The sequence below is a fragment of the Thermobia domestica genome, chromosome 3 (assembly GCF_964235325.1).
Source record: "Thermobia domestica chromosome 3, izTheDome1.hap1.1, whole genome shotgun sequence".
NCBI classification, from domain to species: Eukaryota; Metazoa; Arthropoda; class Insecta; order Zygentoma; family Lepismatidae; genus Thermobia; species Thermobia domestica.
The window spans coordinates 76,729,140-76,746,901 of NC_137456.1; the positions used below are offsets into that span (position 1 = coordinate 76,729,140).

The following is a 17,762-nucleotide window of genomic DNA, read 5'->3' on the forward strand; positions in this document are numbered from 1 at the left end:
TTTTCCCATAGTGAGCCATTGGAGGGACTCGACATTTGAACACCCTATATCTCGGAAACGAAGGGGCATTGGACCCATGTTTATAGGAACAATTTTACTTACTTGGATGTCCGCAATCACCTCATCACTTTTGGCCATGCATTTGTGTTACACCCTGTATATCGATCAACACTTCTTATAGTATGTTCAAAAAACTGATTTAGTTAATTTCGTACGTGTCATCAGTGAAATTATTTTATAGAAGCGTAAGGAAAGTGAAGGGTCGGATTAAGGGAGGGGCTCAGGGGGTTATAGCAACGCGCCCCTAGGTGGACAGAGGCCTCCACTCTGATCAAAATCTCAACTGGCTATCTAGAAAGAATCATGAAGATACAATCATCGTCATAAAATAAAATATGACCAAAAATATGAAATATATTCCTTTAACTTTCCTACTGTAGTTTCTCAAAAATGTATTAGATGAAGTCAGCAGGAACCATATATTTTATCTACCCCCTGGCCTCCAGATGGGTTAATCCAGCCCTGGGAAAGTGTTTGTAATTTCACAGTTTTATTTATTTGCGGATTCCGTGGTAGACACATATGAGTTTGTGTTGGGCGTACTTTGAAATCATATTAATATATACAGTGGCGGATCTAGAAAGTAAAACCTGGGGGCAGCCAGAACCCAGACTTTGATAGGTCATATATCATGAGTTTACTATAAACTTTCAGAAAGGAGCTCCTCCGTGGCTAAGCGGTTAGCATACGCACCTTTGGCGTGCGAGACCCGGGTTCGATTCCCGGCGGGAGCTCAGGTGGTTCGGATTCCACGTTAATCAGTAGGTCCACGTCTCATATAGCCTCGCTGCTGAACGGGATGTTAAACTCAAAATCAATCAATCAATCAATCAAACTTCCAAAAATATATAAGTAATAGCTTAAATTATTTTTGTCATCAAGAAACTGGATGGCCTATGCCTCCGGCCCCGGGGCTAGACTCGCCTCTAAATATATATAGAGAGCTTACATTGCAGCGAATTTCATCTTCCGGGTCACGACTCACTGGCCAGTACTAAGAGAATTTTTGGTTGGTCACGAAATACTTGTATGTTACTATCAACAAAAAAGTAAGTAGATGCTATCTGAAATTTAAAGTAAATAGACATGTCATTTATTATTACAAGCCTTTACAAAATCATGCTTAATTTATAGGACAGATTTGAATGAATAACGGAGAAATATGTGACCAATTTCAAACAATAATTCGCTTCATTATCCACTTTCGACAAATCAAGACGAGTATTCGTTGACGTTTCGAATTGCACGAAATAATAATAATAATAATAATAATAATAATAATAATAATAATAATAATAATAATAATAATAATAATAATAGAAACAAGCACAGTCTTCTAGGGACAAATTTTCAGCATGTGTGTATGAATATCGTTATTTCAAAATTTAAATCAACTAAATTTATATTAATATGTTCCTTTTTCCAATTTTATCCTGTTCGCAAAACTTAAAATGTAAGAAATACTTTTATAAACGGATTTTTTAAATTCATAATGAAGATTGAAAGGGCATATTTTCAGGGAGTTTGATCGAGGGGCTGCAGTACACGCAAGGGCGCCGATTTCTCTGTAAATTGGAGGGGGGGCATTCAGTTGCAGAAGGTATCTATATGAGGATTTTGAGACAAATTGCATAAAAATTATGCCAAATTTTGTATATTCATAAATACAATAGGGGGCCCACATGATCTTTGGGGGCCGGGCCCCCCAGAATCGGCGTCCTTGAGTACATGTCTAATTTATATATTGCACATTTAAAGTTCGATCAAATGCATTAGTGACAATTTAACCAATGAGATTTGGAGCTCAAGGAGCGCTATAGCCATCTCGTGTGTATGTCGAAATCTTTCACAGTCGGAATTAACATGAAATCATTCCGTTTCATAACAGAAGTGTTACCATGAATATGATACCCTACGAACTTGTGATACAGCGATCACCTGTGGTGTGTGGGGTCCATGGTTCAATCCCAACTACGCGAAGTGGCCTTTGAGGTGGACAAATATCATATGTATAGGGTATTCCCGGGTCCTCACATTTCCTCTCGCTTCGTCATTCCACTGTGGTCATCTACATAATCATCACCCTGGGAAAGCACAGCCTGGGTGGATAAACGTGGGACTTTAAAAGAAATACAGCCCGAAACGATGATAAATACTTGTTTCTGATTGGCCGAAATTAGATAATATAAAGACATTCTTTCTTGTAATTGGCCAAATATTTCTCCATATTATTTAATCGGAAATGTTTTATAAATTAATTATTATTTTCTGAATAGACTTCCAATAATAAATGACGTACACATTTTTTTATTTAAATTTACTTTTTCTGATGATAATAACACACATAAAGAAGAGATTTAGGCTGTTATTTTTTTTAAAAAATTAATGACAGTAAAATGATAGAAATAAGCCACTCAAGAATAATCTTGCTGAATATGAGTTGGCGTATAACACGTAAAGTAACATTTAAGAGAAACCAAAAATTAACTTTTGTTCTTACTTTCAAAGCACACTACAGGTGTTTATAGTGTACGGCCCATTAGAATTGTTTTTACTGCAAAGTTAATGTTACAATGAACAGTTCTGTAGCTGATTTTCCATAGACTTACCTGCTACATTATTATAGGAAAAAGTGCATCAAACGGACATGGATTCACAATGAATGGAATGGAATAGAATTGAACCTAACAGTTCCATATGGTTGCAAATGACGTGTGTGTTTTATATAATCTTGCAGATAACCATTAATGGCCGCATCTATTGCAGTCGAACAGGAATTTTCTCGTTGGCCGCAAGTCCATAAATACTGGCAACATAGCCTAAGGATAATCGAAAAAAAAATCTGGAAAAATTCCATAGCTCCGGGAATTTTTCCCCAGCCACCCCTGAAATCCATTACCATGACTGTGCAGTAAATACAGTTTGATGCTTTCACTTATATTTTCGCATTGAAAATATATTTTTTTAAGAAGAAAGTAAAGACATTGAATCCTATTCAGTTGATTTTGAGTTTAACGTCCCGTTCAGCAGCGAGGCTATATGGGACGTGGACCTACTGATTAACGTGGAATCCGAACCACATGAGCTCCCGCCGGGAATCGAACCCGGGTGTCCCACACCAAAGGCGCGTACGCCAACCGCTTAGCCACGGAGGAGCTTTGAATCCTGTTAAAGAAGTAGTTAGTAAAAAAAAATGACATTCTGCTAACCCATTACCCAGAGGGTGTGTTTACGAAATTTTAGAATTTAAAAGATATGAGGCATTTAAATAGTTAAAAATAATTTTGAGGCAGAGTGTACTAGATAACCCCTCTAGCGGCAGCAACAATGGTCAATATTACATAGTCATTACTTTATAGAAGCATATATCTAGTCTTACATTGTTATACTGCAATTTATTATTAATAAAAAACAAATGTGTGGGGATGTCGTCGGCATTTAGTAAAGTGTATCGTCAATCAAAAAAGGTTGGGAACCACCGTTCTAACCTATGAATTAACTTTACAAATATAGCTTGAAATGTGCTTGAAATTACATGTTTATTGTTAATAGTTCAATGATTTAAATAAAATTGTTATTATCCAAGATATGCACTGATAAAAGTTGTTCTTTCTTTGTGCTAACATTGAAGGCCATGCATACAAGTAAGCATTCTATAGAAGGTTTTCATGCTTTTGCTTTTTCTCATTCTTATCGTAGACCTGCAAAAGTTTATTAAAATAGTATTGATTTACATTATAAAATAATTTTGTATTTATTTGTTCTCTTTGTAATCTATGTAGATTTCACTTATATTCTTAACGCTGTTGACTACCTACGACATATTTATTTCTGTTCAGCCTATAGGCGTTATACTGACCTTGTTTTTTTTAACTCTACTTAAGTGATTTTCGTTTTTTAAAAAATGAATTTGTATATATATATATATATATATATATATATATATATATATATATATATATATATATATATATATGGGCCTGTGTGCCATCAATTCTGAAGTAAAATCTGGAAAACTTACTCAATATTTTGATTTTGGCACACTTAGCACGGATTTTATAGTCATTATATAGATACTGACTATAAAATCCGTGCTGTGTGTGCCAAAATCAAAATGTTGAGTAAATATTCCAGATTTTACGTGAGAACTGATGATGGCACATGGGCCCATGCGCATTCTTTTAGTAATTATTTGAACTACTTCCACTGCGAATACTAGATAGCCCGATTTCAACTGAACACAAAGCTCACATTTTGACATTAACCGAACTTTTCCATTTTTTTCACTTAGCACGGATTTCATTTTCAGCCTACACCACATACCCCCCCCCCCACATATATATATACAGATGGTGATCAGAAAAATGGAAACACCTGAACGAAATTGCAGCTTACCAGATTAATATGGTGTCGGGCCACCTTTCGCCTTCAGAACAGCCTTGATGCGACGTGGGATGGAGGCATAGTGGTCGTGAATGGTAGCAAGTGCAATTTTACACCATTCCTCGTGCAGGGCATCTGCCAGTTCTGTGAGAGAGAATGGAGGTGAAAATCGTCGCCGGAGTCGTGTTTCGAAGACGGACCACAGATGTTCAATTATGTTGAGATCTGGGGATTGGGCGGGCCAGGGGAGGTGTTGAACTTCATTCCGATGTTCCTCAAACCACGCTGCAACAATGCCAGCTGTGTGAATGGGTGCATTTTCATCCTGGAAGATGTCGTCATTGTCCGGGAACAACATCCGGACCATAGGATGCAAGTGGTCTCCTAAAATTGCGACATAATCGTTGGCAGTGATTCGTCCGCTAAGTGTGACCATAGGACCCAATGAAAACCATGATATGGCGGCCCACAGCATCACCGAGCCGCCGCCATGTTTCACAGTTGGGCGGAGACACTGCAGATCATAAGCTTCTTTGGGCGTTCTCCACACATAAACACGGCCCGTGGTTGGGAATAGGGTGAAGGATGACTCATCCGACCATATCACACATTTCCAGTCCTCAACAGTCCAAGTTGCATGGTCGCGGCACCATTTGCGGCGTGCGAAAGCGTTATGGTCCCTGATGAGTGGTTTGGCCCGTCCAATACGACCCCGTAAGTTCATGTCATATAATTCGCGGCGGACTGTGATTGTCGAAACAGGGTGGGGGAGGTGCTGATTGAGTTCCTCCGTCACTTGCTCCGCAGTGGCACGTCGTTTCTGCGTGACAATGCGCTTTAATACCCGGCGTGACCTGTCACTCATGATTTTCTTCCGCCCATTGTTCCGCTTCCCCGATGTGGTTTTCCCGTGTGTTGTGTAGGTCGTCATCACCTTCGACACTGTCCCATGCGACACACTTAACACAGTAGCCACTGCCGTCACACTCTCTACATAACCGCGCACCAACAATTTGCCCTCTTTAAAAATCTGAGAGGTCTCCCATTTTACACTACCTCCGTCTGCTGCAACCACTGGACACTGCTGTTCCACTGCGCCTGACGTAGTATGGAGACCGACCTAACACACCACCACCAGCGTTCCGGCGCTGCGGGCGCCACACCACTGCCATCCCATATATCTGATGTGTTGCCAACTACAGGTGTTTCCATTTTTCTGATCACCATCTGTATATATATATATATATATATATATATATTGAAGGGTAAGGGGAAAAAACAAGGAATGTCCATGTGTATGTTTTATCAGGTACTTTGTCCTTTCCGTTGGTGACTCTTGGTACTATTTGACTGTAGATGTAAAAATATCCATGTAAAAAAGGACAAAAGATTTGACTAACCCCATTCTTTTTTTACGCGGTTTTCAATATTAAAACGCAGTTTTCTCGAAAATACAGTTTTGTGACATTCCTTCTTTTTTTTCCTTACCCTTAATTCAAAGACTGCGGTAGAGAATCTAGCAACATAACTTGAACATAAACACATTACTGTCATGCCGTTCCTTACACGAATGTTAATCTCTGTTCTCCATGGCATGGTCCGACAACAAACCATTCAAATTAATACATGACTGGAGACGAAGCAAAGTTGTCACAAGCAGATTGACTGACCCGTACTGGTATCCTGTGGAACTCTTCTGTGGTAGTTTCCCCGTAGTTGGGCCAAATTGGGTATGTGATGTTGATACATTTTGTCCTTTAAAACATCCCATAAGAAAAAATCAGATGCTTTCAAATTGAATGATCGAGCTGGCCACTCCACAAACCCATGTTGACCGATTCAACGGTTCGGGAATATTTCTTTCAGACATCCTTGCACTGGTATGGGATACTGTGGCGGTGCTCCATCTTGCGTGATCTCCACTCTCCGGCTACACAGTGTTGCCATACCGAAAGATTTATTCACAATTACAAATATTGCAGTCAGCACAATTACAAATATACATAATTATGGACCACCATTTAAACAATTTTCACGAAGCAATGTACATTTAAATAAATTTGAAGAATAAATCAATAAAATCAAACAATTAAAATTCCAGTTCATTTCCAAGAGAACAGGAAAATATAATTCTCCATATAAATCAATAGGATTTTAAAAAAGTCAAGGCAGTCAACACTGTTAAGTATTTGCATGAAGGAACATTATTTATCTAAAAAGTAATTCGTAACTGCTTATAATATTGGTAATTTTAAGTGTAATAGTGTTGAATTTGGTTTTGGAATGTAATAAAAAGTGTAAACTCACAGTGTACATAATATGTTTGAGAACAAAGATGTTTGTTGTAAGAAGCGACGAAATGAAAACACGAAATTACTAATGATCTTAATCAAAGTCGTGTTTCGATGGAAATTAAACACTAACCTATAGATATACATACGAAAATAACCTATGTAAGATTTTCAAAATTTATAACGAAATTACTGTTACATTAGTTCGTTTTTTAAAAAGTAGATGTCAAAAATCGTACATAGGAAAACATGTATTTCAAAATAAACAAGATCTAAAAGGTACTACGAATTTTTATTTATTTACCTATTTAAAAATATGTTATAGCACTTTGAAGGCACTGTAAATAGCATTTCTATACCAACCTTCAAGTCTCGTTCATGTCGTAACTCACTGACTTAGTATATAAATGGAGTGTTTCCTAATCTGACCATAAATACTGTCCCAAACTTTTAAGTACGTTGACACAAAATGGTTAGAGATATGTCAATATCCTAATAACATAAGTTACGTGGATGGATTATGAATCAAAATTACAAATAATTATTCAAAATGGCCACCATTAGCATGCGCACAGTCCGTAAGACTTTGTGGTCACTCATCATTACACTACACAACACATCAACTGGAAAATCTGCAGATGTCTTCCGAAGAGACCGCTTTAAACTTTCAATATTAGGTTGTCTCTTCTTGCAAGACACCTCTTGAAGCTTACACCACAATTTGCAATCCAAAGGTTTAGGTCCGGACTTGCAGAAGGCCAATTTGAAGTGGAAATGAAGTCCGGAATATCTGCCTCCAGCCACTACTGAGTTGGCCGTGCCTTGTGTGCTGCGGCTGAGTCCTGCTGGAAGCTCTAGTTCTGTCCGTGGAAAAGAGTGTTAGTGAGATTGTTGACTAGTCTCGTAAGCACTGTCTCCTGGTACACTTTGGCTGACGTTTCGACCCCCTTTTCATAGAAATGAAGCTCTGTTGTGCCCTCGCAGCTCACACTCCACCACCCCATGACTGAGGCAGATGCTGACCTCTCTAGATCCTTGGAGCCTTTTCACCGGCTTCTCTAGAGGATGTGGCATATATCATATCATTTTGGGCATTGAAAAGTCTCCTCAACACTGAAGATCATTTCATCAGTGACAAGGATTGTTCCGTAATGCTTAAGTAAGCGCTTTGGTTTTAGGAGCCTCTGGCGCTTCAGTTCTTTTGTTAGGAGATGTCCATGTGCGTTGTTTGTAAGCAAGGAGCCCCAGATCACTACTTAACGTGCGAGACATAGATATTTTTATATCTTTAGCTCACAAGCCATAATTGACTGTTTCCTAACTGGATTTCGTCGGGCACGCGCCGCCACTGCTTTCACAAGTTTCGGTGTTCGTGCTGCACGTGATCTTCCTTGCCGCAGGCGATTTTTCACAGTTCCATGATACCGATTCTTCACGATATTGCTCATGACGTCGCTCGCTTGTACGGGCGGAAGTACAGCCACCCTCAAAAGTTAAAACAGTATTTATTGTAAGACTTGGTATATATTCACCAGGCGAAACATTATAACCACCTATCAAATATCTGATATGTCCACCTTTGGCTCGCATAACAACAGCAATGCGGTTAGGCATGAAGCAATGAGGCCTTGTTTACTGACCTGGAATCATAGCGCACCACATCTGCACACATCGTGAAGGGCATAATAAGTTCGGATCTGACGTTCGACATCCCAAAGATGTTCAGTAGGGTAAAGACCAGGTGCGTTTAGGGACCATTGCAGCAATTAAAATTCACTTTTGTGTTTCTCGAATCATGCAGGACAATGTTGGCCTTGTGACAAGGAGTATTGTCCTGCTGAAAGATGTCATTGCCAGCTGAAGCATGACCGACATAAATTGGAGTGTATATGATCAACATTGAATTGTCGATAGCTAAGAGCAATCATGATGCCGTCCACACAAACTACTGAGCCCATGGATGACCATGTGAAGGTTTCCAAATCATAATAGAGGCATCACTAACCTGTTGTCATCCTACTATGGACGTCTCGGGCAACTGTTCTCCTACAAGACGACAGATTCTGACCCGGCCATTGATATGATGAAAGGAGTATCATGATTCATCGGACCATGCAATGTTGTTGTGCCATTGCTCTGCGATCCAGTGACGATGGGTGTGCACATTCCAGTCGTAAGCGGCAATGTCGTGTGGTTCACATTGGTACACGTGTGAGACGTTGACTACGGAGGCCCATAACTAACAGTGAACTGTGTACTTAGACACACTCGTGCTTTGGCTGCTGTTGATTGTGCCCTATTGCGTTGTACCAATCTTGACAATTTACTACATTCGATATTTTTAATGAGGTATTGCCGCCCCACGCCTTGTCGTTTGCTGCTGCTTGTTTCACAGTTATTTTCTCACCTTTGGAATACTAACCAGATGCTCGCAAACACTCGAAAAGTCGCACTGTTTCCGAGATACTTGTACCCAGCCGTCTGGCCATCACAGTCTGGTCCCTATCAATTTCAGATATGTCATTATATTTCTCTATTCTACGCACAAGCATCGCACTGCCTGATCGATTGATTTTCCTGTCACCGTCTGGCGAGCGGTTCTGTTGTGTTCCGTGCCTCTTACGTCAGCTCAACAATTTCTCCAAAAAGTAGCAGGTGGTCATAATAATTTGACTAGTGGGTATAAATATATGTAGAAGGTGAGTGCAGTCACAAATATGTGAAGAAATATTAAAAAAAAAAAAAAAAAAGATAGATAACAGTCGTTATTGTACTTACAAGTACTGTTCAAACTGTGTCTCACCATGTTAAATGCAGAAGATACATCTTTTCAGCACTGATTTGCAAATATGACAATCGAAGAGTGGCATCCAGTCTCTCGAATGAATGTTCGGATAGCTGTTTCAAATGATCCAAATCGTGCAGTTGCCCGGAAAACACTTCGTCTTTGACAGTATCTCATATGGAGAAATAACATAGTGTGAGGTCACTTGAATGGGGTGACCAATCTGTCGTACGACGACCAATCCATTCATCGAAATGTTGATTCAAAAATTCTTGCACAATAACACCAAAGCGAGGCGGTGCTTTATCGTGTTGCCATGTGAACTAAGTGTTTCCGTAACGAGAGTATTTTTCAAGTACTGAATTGACAATTTCATTGTACATTTTGAAGGTATGTTACTGATAACAGTTCTTTCAAAAACGAAAGGTCTTATGACACCACTACTACAAAAATCATCCCAAACATTGACACCAGCAGGGGTGCCCACAACGGGGGGCTATGACGCAAACTGCGTCATTGAAATATTTGGGAGGGTTAAAAATCTATATAAATATGTTTGAGGGAGTGTAAAAATTAATCGAAAAGATTTTTTTTTCATGGAAGAACACCTACGGATAGACAATTGGGGGATGCGTCATGGACATAAGGGGGGGTGGGCACAGCTGAAAACCAGTGACGTTTAACTCATCCTGTTACAATTTAATGTGGATTGTATCACTCCAATAAACACAATTGTATCTGTTTATGCATCCGTTCATCTTAAATCTATCCGCAAAATTCCAGAAATATCTGCCAGGTTCGTTCCGAACGAGAAATCACTCACAGAACTCACCATGCCGTTTATACTCTCTCTCTCTTTTTTTTTTTTTTTCTTTTTTGAATGACGTTCCATGTTTATACTTATATTCTAAGAAATACAATGACGTAATAATGAACGAAATTGTGAAAGAAGGTGAAAGAAAACAGGAGAACCCCTAGAAAATCTTTCGTGCACGGTGTTTGTCCATCACAAAAGCACACTTGGCGCAAGCTGGGTTTGAATCAAAGATCCACGCACCAGAGGTGAGCGTTCTATCACTGAGCCGCCGTTCCCCCCTTCATTGCATGTTTTATATGTTTGAGTACTCCGGCAACGCCCGCTTTAATTCCTTGGTGGAGGAACAGAGATTATTTTGGGATACATTTTTTTGTATAATAAAAATAGTTTTAAATTTCTTCACCCATATTACAGTATGTCCGTGGGGCAGATGTAGCCACCGGGGCGCTCGCCCCCTCTGTTGTCAAGGGGGGCAAGGTGGGGCGCTCGCCCCCCTAAGAGGAAATTGTACTTGGAATATTGAAAACCCAATAGAGTTTTTACATTAGTTATAGCAAAATTTGAAACTATATTTGAAACGTCGCTTATACTCCCCCCCCCCTTTGGAAACCACGACATGGGCACCCTTGTCTGTTGTCACTGGTTTGAACCATATGTTACACAACGAATTTTACGAAAGTAAAGTTGGATCTCTAATGCAGGTTTTGGCTGTGCAACCATTTTTCTCTCCAGGATTGGAGGGGAGCATTGGCCAAATCAGAGAGACAAAGAAACTCGGAAGTGTGCCTGGAAGAAACACTGCATAAAATTAAGTAGTTAAGTTTAAACTTGGATCTTAATTTCCGGTTCTCTGTATGCTTTTGAGCTAAGAAGGAAAGGAAAGAAATATGTTACACTGTAGTTTCCATAAATATTCCATACATTGATGCGAATTCAACTGACAGCCTCGTAAATAAACCATAATATTTAATGTAATATTTAAATTTAACACCTCAAGGAGATGATCATAAATGAGAGAAAAATATAGTAAAAAAAAATGGTAGAATGAAACAAGTGGAAGAAAACGGGAAGATCTCGAGGAAAGATCCATTATCTTTGTAAACCATGAAACTATCATCACTTGGGATGGAATCAACGGCTCTAAGGATCAGAAGAAAGTACTTGACCTTACTTTTCAGTCAAATACTACTTATTTAAAGAATTATGTGCAGTTAAAATTTTATAAATTATATATAGGTCATATGGAATTATCAGTTAGTAAATTACGGAATTTATATTTCCAATTTTGGGGAGCACGCTGAGGCTCAGTGGCAGATCGCTTAACTCTTGGTGCGTGAGGTCCTTGGTTCAATTCCCAGGCAAGTAAGTTTGTGGTGAACAACATTGTGTCCGTGGGGTTTCTTGGGTACTCTTGTTTCCTTCCACATTTTCATTCCACAGTACATTTCCAATTATCATTCTCTTGCCTTAACACGTTGACCGCCACTATATATTTTGACCTTTCTCATCTGTTTGCCACGGGCAACAATCCGCCACTAATACTTTGTTTTCGTCTTTGTTTTAACCCCATAAATGTATAATTTTATTTGTGTATGGTTTTGCATACACGCGGCGTGGATATGTATGTAATAGCATACACACCTATAGAGCAAACGTGAAAAAGTGCAATATATATATTTGTGTGTATGGAAAACCATACACGAGGCGCTGCATGAAGGAGCCGTGTGTATGGAAATCCATACATATGGCAGCCAACGTGTTAATCATAGTTTCCCTGAGTCTAGAGGGCATCGCCGTGGAACGTTAAACTGAAAGATTTCATTTTCTTCCCACTTTTGAGTCTGCTCTGACAAGACTGTAGCCTGAATAAAAATAATAATAATAATAATAATAATGCCCGAATGGTTAGAGAAATTGGAAATAAAATTAAAATGATTTTTCAACCAATATATACTTGAGAATTCAGTTATTCTGATCACACGATTCGATACGGTCTTGGACTATGAAGAACTGTTTCCACCTTGTTCGCTTGAAATATTCTAGCAGTTCTCGCAAGAATTCATACCAAAGTAACAAAAGTAAACGTAGAACAGTAACAAATCAGCAGTACATATTTTTATGAATCACTTGATACTTGATTAACTATACAGTATAATAATTCCTTGTTTATCTTGCTGCATTGAAGCAGATAAATACTTGACTGATACACATGTTTTGCTTTTACTTGGCTCGCAGCGTTTGATAATACACCAAAAAACATTTGATAGTGGTTACGTAACGTTTCAGCTGTGTATTCTTAAATGGCACTGTTTAGTTATTGAAACTCCCAATGTTTAGCATTTGCAGCAGTATACATAGGTCTCAAAGGGTCCATTTTTGCTTCTTTTATTTCTACTTGTAGCTTCGTCTGTATTTGATCTTTTAAACCAGGCTGATCTTTTAAATATGTAATTAAATTATCTGCAGTTATATTATGCTTCCTTACAGCAAATATCTTGTAGTAAAAACATCATAGTAGCATTGTGAGTTTACCTTTTTTTTCTATATATAGAAAAAATAGTTTCTCTAAATTGTAAGAGTGGTATTCTGTACATGCTGTTGTAGAATTCTTAAGTAATGTCATTTTCGTATCTTTTAGATCACCATCAATCATATTCTTCCTCAAACCAATTGAATACTCAGAGTCAATTGTCAGGTGCGTAATAGTGTTCCTTCAATGTTCCCAGCTATCATAGTTAAGTAGTGTAGTTATTTTCTTTTTCCATAATACTTTCAGCTCATATCTTTCCTTATCTGTGTTATTAATTCCATATTTAGTTGTACTGTTAGCATTTAGAAAAATTTTTTAAAAGCATTGTACAGTACTAATAATTGCATGGGTAGAAATCAAGTAATGTGCGTTGCCTTTAGTCAACACTTAATAATATTTTTTTAAAAAAGTAGTACGGTACATATTGCAATTTCTATGTATACCTCTATAGTTTTTCAATAATACTGTAACAAAATGAATAAAGTTATTGGGAGCAAAAGTATAGTTAATTTAAACATACTTACACTATAGAACCAAACCCATATACACCTATAATGTTCTAATGAAAGTCGTTTGAGGATGCATGCTTCGAAAAGGCTCTTTCATAACGTTCCATGAGTGTTCTGTGAAATTAAGGTCGAGAAGTTATGAGACATCATATTAGAAGGTTCCTTCAGCCAGTCAAAAATAATCCAGCCTCAGTACTACAGCGCCTGTCACCCTGAAAGATGTCAACTTCATATGGATAGAAGCGTAGTTCTCTGACATCCAACAATATACAATGGATGTCACACAGTGAATCCTATACACTGACGGTCCCCAAACAACAGATAATAACAGAAGAATCCCCGCACTATACTAGGTATATCCACCCAGCCTATACAAAACTCACCATGCACGGCGAATTGATAGCCTCGAGTTATTGCAGCCAGATATGTATGCAGTTTGGTGTAACTAAAATCGCGATTCGCCGGATCCACACAGTTTCAGATCTTCTGCAATCTAGTCAACATCCGTGTTGGTCCAGACGAGACGAATTCGACAGCGACACATCGTTAAGAGCTAGTGTGACAAATGGGCCGTTTCCAGTGGAATTTGATGCGCACAGTTACAGTGTACGCTACCATATCGTCATGTGAGATATGGGTATTTCGTACCCACAACTGCATAGCTCTTGTAATTTCTTGACGTTAATGGTTCGTAGAGCTTCTGCAAGCCACTCACCGTGAGACGTCATCTTTCGTCTTGGAAGTTTTTCCTTTAGGGATTAGAAGCTTGTATTCTTCTATCCTGACGGACTTTTATTATCCTAGTAAAGTCATATTCAACTAGTTTATCCTGGTCTATTAACGAACTCATTGCACGTGCCTCGTTTGGAAAAACGTTTTATGTATTTGAAAGGAGGGGTTAAATATACGAATATACTATAAATTAATGAATCAGCGTGTTTAATTTCGTATTTATTCAATAATTCCTAACTAAAGTTTTTAAACTCTTCTAATTAACAAAACGGATACTGAGATTTGTGTCAAAACCTGAAAGACCAAGTACAAGACAAAGTGTTATATTAAAATATAATAATGTATTAATAATTGATATCATACAAATAATATGCATAGTAGTACTTTTTTTTCGTCGAACGTTAATAGGAAATAAACTCCGAAATGTGAAATAACTGAATTTTAAATTTTTACAAGATTTATTAATTTCTCAAATAACATTACGAACTCATTCGTAATTTATTATTTTCAAATAGTATTATAAAGTAATATTTGGTTACAAGACAAACTAAAGCAAGTGTAGGAGAAAATATAAAGAAATCATGACACCAGATTAAAGATCAATTAATACCTTGAAAATAAAGATACTTTTAAAATAGATTTCCAAAATGTCGAATTTATTATTATCCTTAGAACTATTTGCTTTTTATCTATTTTAATACGAATTCTTATTTTTGATGCCTCAGAAAATGTATGTCGAAAATACAAACATCGAGAGGTAACTAAATAATATAGGACATATTTACCATAATGCCCAGACAAATAGAAAAATAGGAGGCATTCTTTTAATGTTCACATTTCTTATATTGTAGGATTATCTTTATTGATACATCATTACACAGTCAATATTATCTTTGACGGTTAATTAACTCTTTCTTTCATAATACGTAATTAAAATTCTTATTAATTTCTTTTAGGTGCTTCATCATAACATCAATAATTACTTTATAATAATAAAAAGATATAAGTTAAATTTTGCAATTGACGCATATTGTAATTGTAATGAAGAAGCTCAAGAGATGCGTCCACTTTTAATTACTATCACGATGATAGTTTACTAATAATTGATAATAAAATTGAAATTTAATATGCCTATATGCGTAGTATTGTATTTTAGGCCTATATTTCAGCATCACCAACTTTTGATGGCATTCTCAGGCCAACTCATCAGATGTTGGATTTTAACTTGAGTTCATAACACCTAACAAGTTCTGTTTCTGGCCTATAACTGTACAATTGTGGAACTGTATATATAACTGCATATACTTGAGAAATGTTGAGAATAACTGATAATTCTTGAAAAATGTAATTTGGTGCATCACTACCATCAATCTTCAACGTTGTTCACTATAGTGCTTTTGTGTTAGCATTTCCTATATCTGACTATTCCTGTTTTTGTATTAAAATTCCCTAGAAAGATGAGTATTGCGGTCGAACTTTAAGCCCCCAGAAAATTATTACTTTTATTCCAAAATTTTATAAAATAATCTCATTGCTTACTAGATGTTCTTTTGTCCGGGTTTCGTTTAGGTTCCGTAGTTCTAATGAAGTATGATTCATAAGTAAATATTTCAATTTACGTTATGAACTATATTTATCTTGTTTATAATGTACTTAGTTGTCGATAGATATTTGGATAGACTTAAAATGCAATACTACTCATAAAGTGGTAAAATAAATTTAAGTTTTTTAAAAAAATATATTTTTATATTCTTGCTCATAATCTGTTTGCGGCTGAATAAAGATTATTATTTTCTTTCAGGTCTTCGTGTTGGCAACAACGTTTATCAACAATCGAATAACAGAGGCAGTCCCAGTTCAGAAGAAAGTGGACAGAATAATATGGAGAAAGAAAATCACATGGAAAAGAATGGATTTACTAATCACAGATTGAACGTCCATGCCAAAGAGTTCACAATGAAAGCGGGCCAGTTACAAACCTCCAAATCTAGTTCCTCCATTGTAACCAGTGCTAATAGTAATAAACATTCTACAAAGTCCAACCATCATCAAACGAATAGTTACAGCAACAACAGTAGTGGTGACAGCAACCATACCAGCACAAGGAATTCGTTGTACGCGATTCAACAATCGAAATCCAGTGGTAACATTCTGGTCGCTACCCAACAACAAAATTCGAAAAGTATATTAGCGTTACAGAACTCTAAGTCCAGTGGAAATATCCATCTCCATGGGAACAAATCGTCTACTGGAACGTCGCCTCCGCGAGTTCATTTCCAGTTAGACGAAGGCCAGAAATCAAAAACTAGTCACAACACCAATAGTAATAATAATAATAATGCTAGCGATTCCACGAGTACTAATAGTAAAGCATTTAAAAGTCACGCGTTCCTTCAGTTTGGTGCGTCTGGTACATTAAAGAGGTCAAAAAGCATGGGAGCTGCAGATGTAAGGTCGATGCGGGTTGCGTCCGAAACCATGTTTCTTGCAAGTTTTCCTGCTGAGACCCAGTATACAATTCAGAGAGCCATGGAAGGTAAGCGAAATAGTAAATAAATAAATAAATAAATAATAACAATAATAATAATAACTCAGCTTTATAATGAGTTTCATAATCAACTTTCCAAATGAAATTAGTGAAGTACCTCTCTACTTAGAAGATTATCATAAACTGAAATCATATTGTATTTTGATGGCTGTCATGAGATTCATCTTAATCCACTATCCGCGCGAATGTGAAATTTTTCTGACATGTACTGTTTAAAGGGTATCAGATTTTCGAAGCCCAAATTCGGGATACTTACTGTTTTCGAGCGAGTACAGACGTAATCTTCTAATAACCTCTTCCTTCTCTCATTCTCTTTGTTCATGACCTTTTTGTACCCAAAATGTTCTCGAAGTTTATCTGCCTTTTTAAATGGCACAACGTCTGGACATTTCAAATCTGCAGGTTAAACCGAAGACCCCACAATACTACACTTATTATTCAATGTTTCAAACTAAGGACGCCGCAGTATCAGGAACATCGAATAATAACCAAACTTTGGTTGCTTCTACAAGAGATAGATGGGCAATGCACATTCAAAGTACCTTAACAATTTGATGCCTGAAACCATAAGGAGAATGAGAAACATTGGTAAAGATTACTATACTGCATAAAATGGCCAATTTGTGGTAAAACAATTGTTGTTTCCTTTATTTCTGTCACACCACAACAATATATATATATATATATATATATATATATATATATATATATATATATATATATATATATATATATATTGGTATTGTAAATTACATCGAGTTCAGGCAAATTGCATTATTTTAAACAGTGCCACAAACTTTACCAATGTTTACTCTATCTTTTATATGGTTCGCTATATCTAATTGCTGTAAATTGCATTATGATCTCCCTGTCTACTAAACACCATCTACCTTTATTTACGGACCTTTTTGAAATTCGATTGTAATTCCCTGTGTTCGTACTTGTTCAAAATACGACATATGATGATCGTAGTATTTAACCTTAAGGTACTTTTAGATGTGCATTGCCCCTTTTGTGTTATTACTGTTTAAGAAGTCGCCAAAGGTTTGGTCATTTTTCTTAGTTTGTGATACTTTAGCGTCTTTAGTTTTTGTAACAATGAATAAT

The 17,762-nt window shown here is 37.2% G+C and overlaps 1 protein-coding gene across 6 annotated transcripts in view; it reads left to right on the top strand.

Moving 5' to 3' along the window:
• Positions 1-17,762, top strand: part of LOC145680524 (uncharacterized) — a 250,580-nt gene that overhangs the window by 204,083 nt on the left and 28,735 nt on the right. For 3 of the 6 annotated variants that reach the window (XM_081751131.1, XM_081751133.1, XM_081751134.1), the window contains 2 exons: positions 12,975-13,031; positions 15,909-16,643. In XM_081751131.1, coding sequence (XP_081607257.1) covers positions 12,975-13,031; positions 15,909-16,643 — 792 coding nt within the window. The remainder of the gene's footprint in view (positions 1-12,974; positions 13,032-15,908; positions 16,644-17,762) is intronic. The other 3 variants (XM_081751132.1, XM_081751135.1, XM_081751136.1) reach the window with 1 other exon arrangement.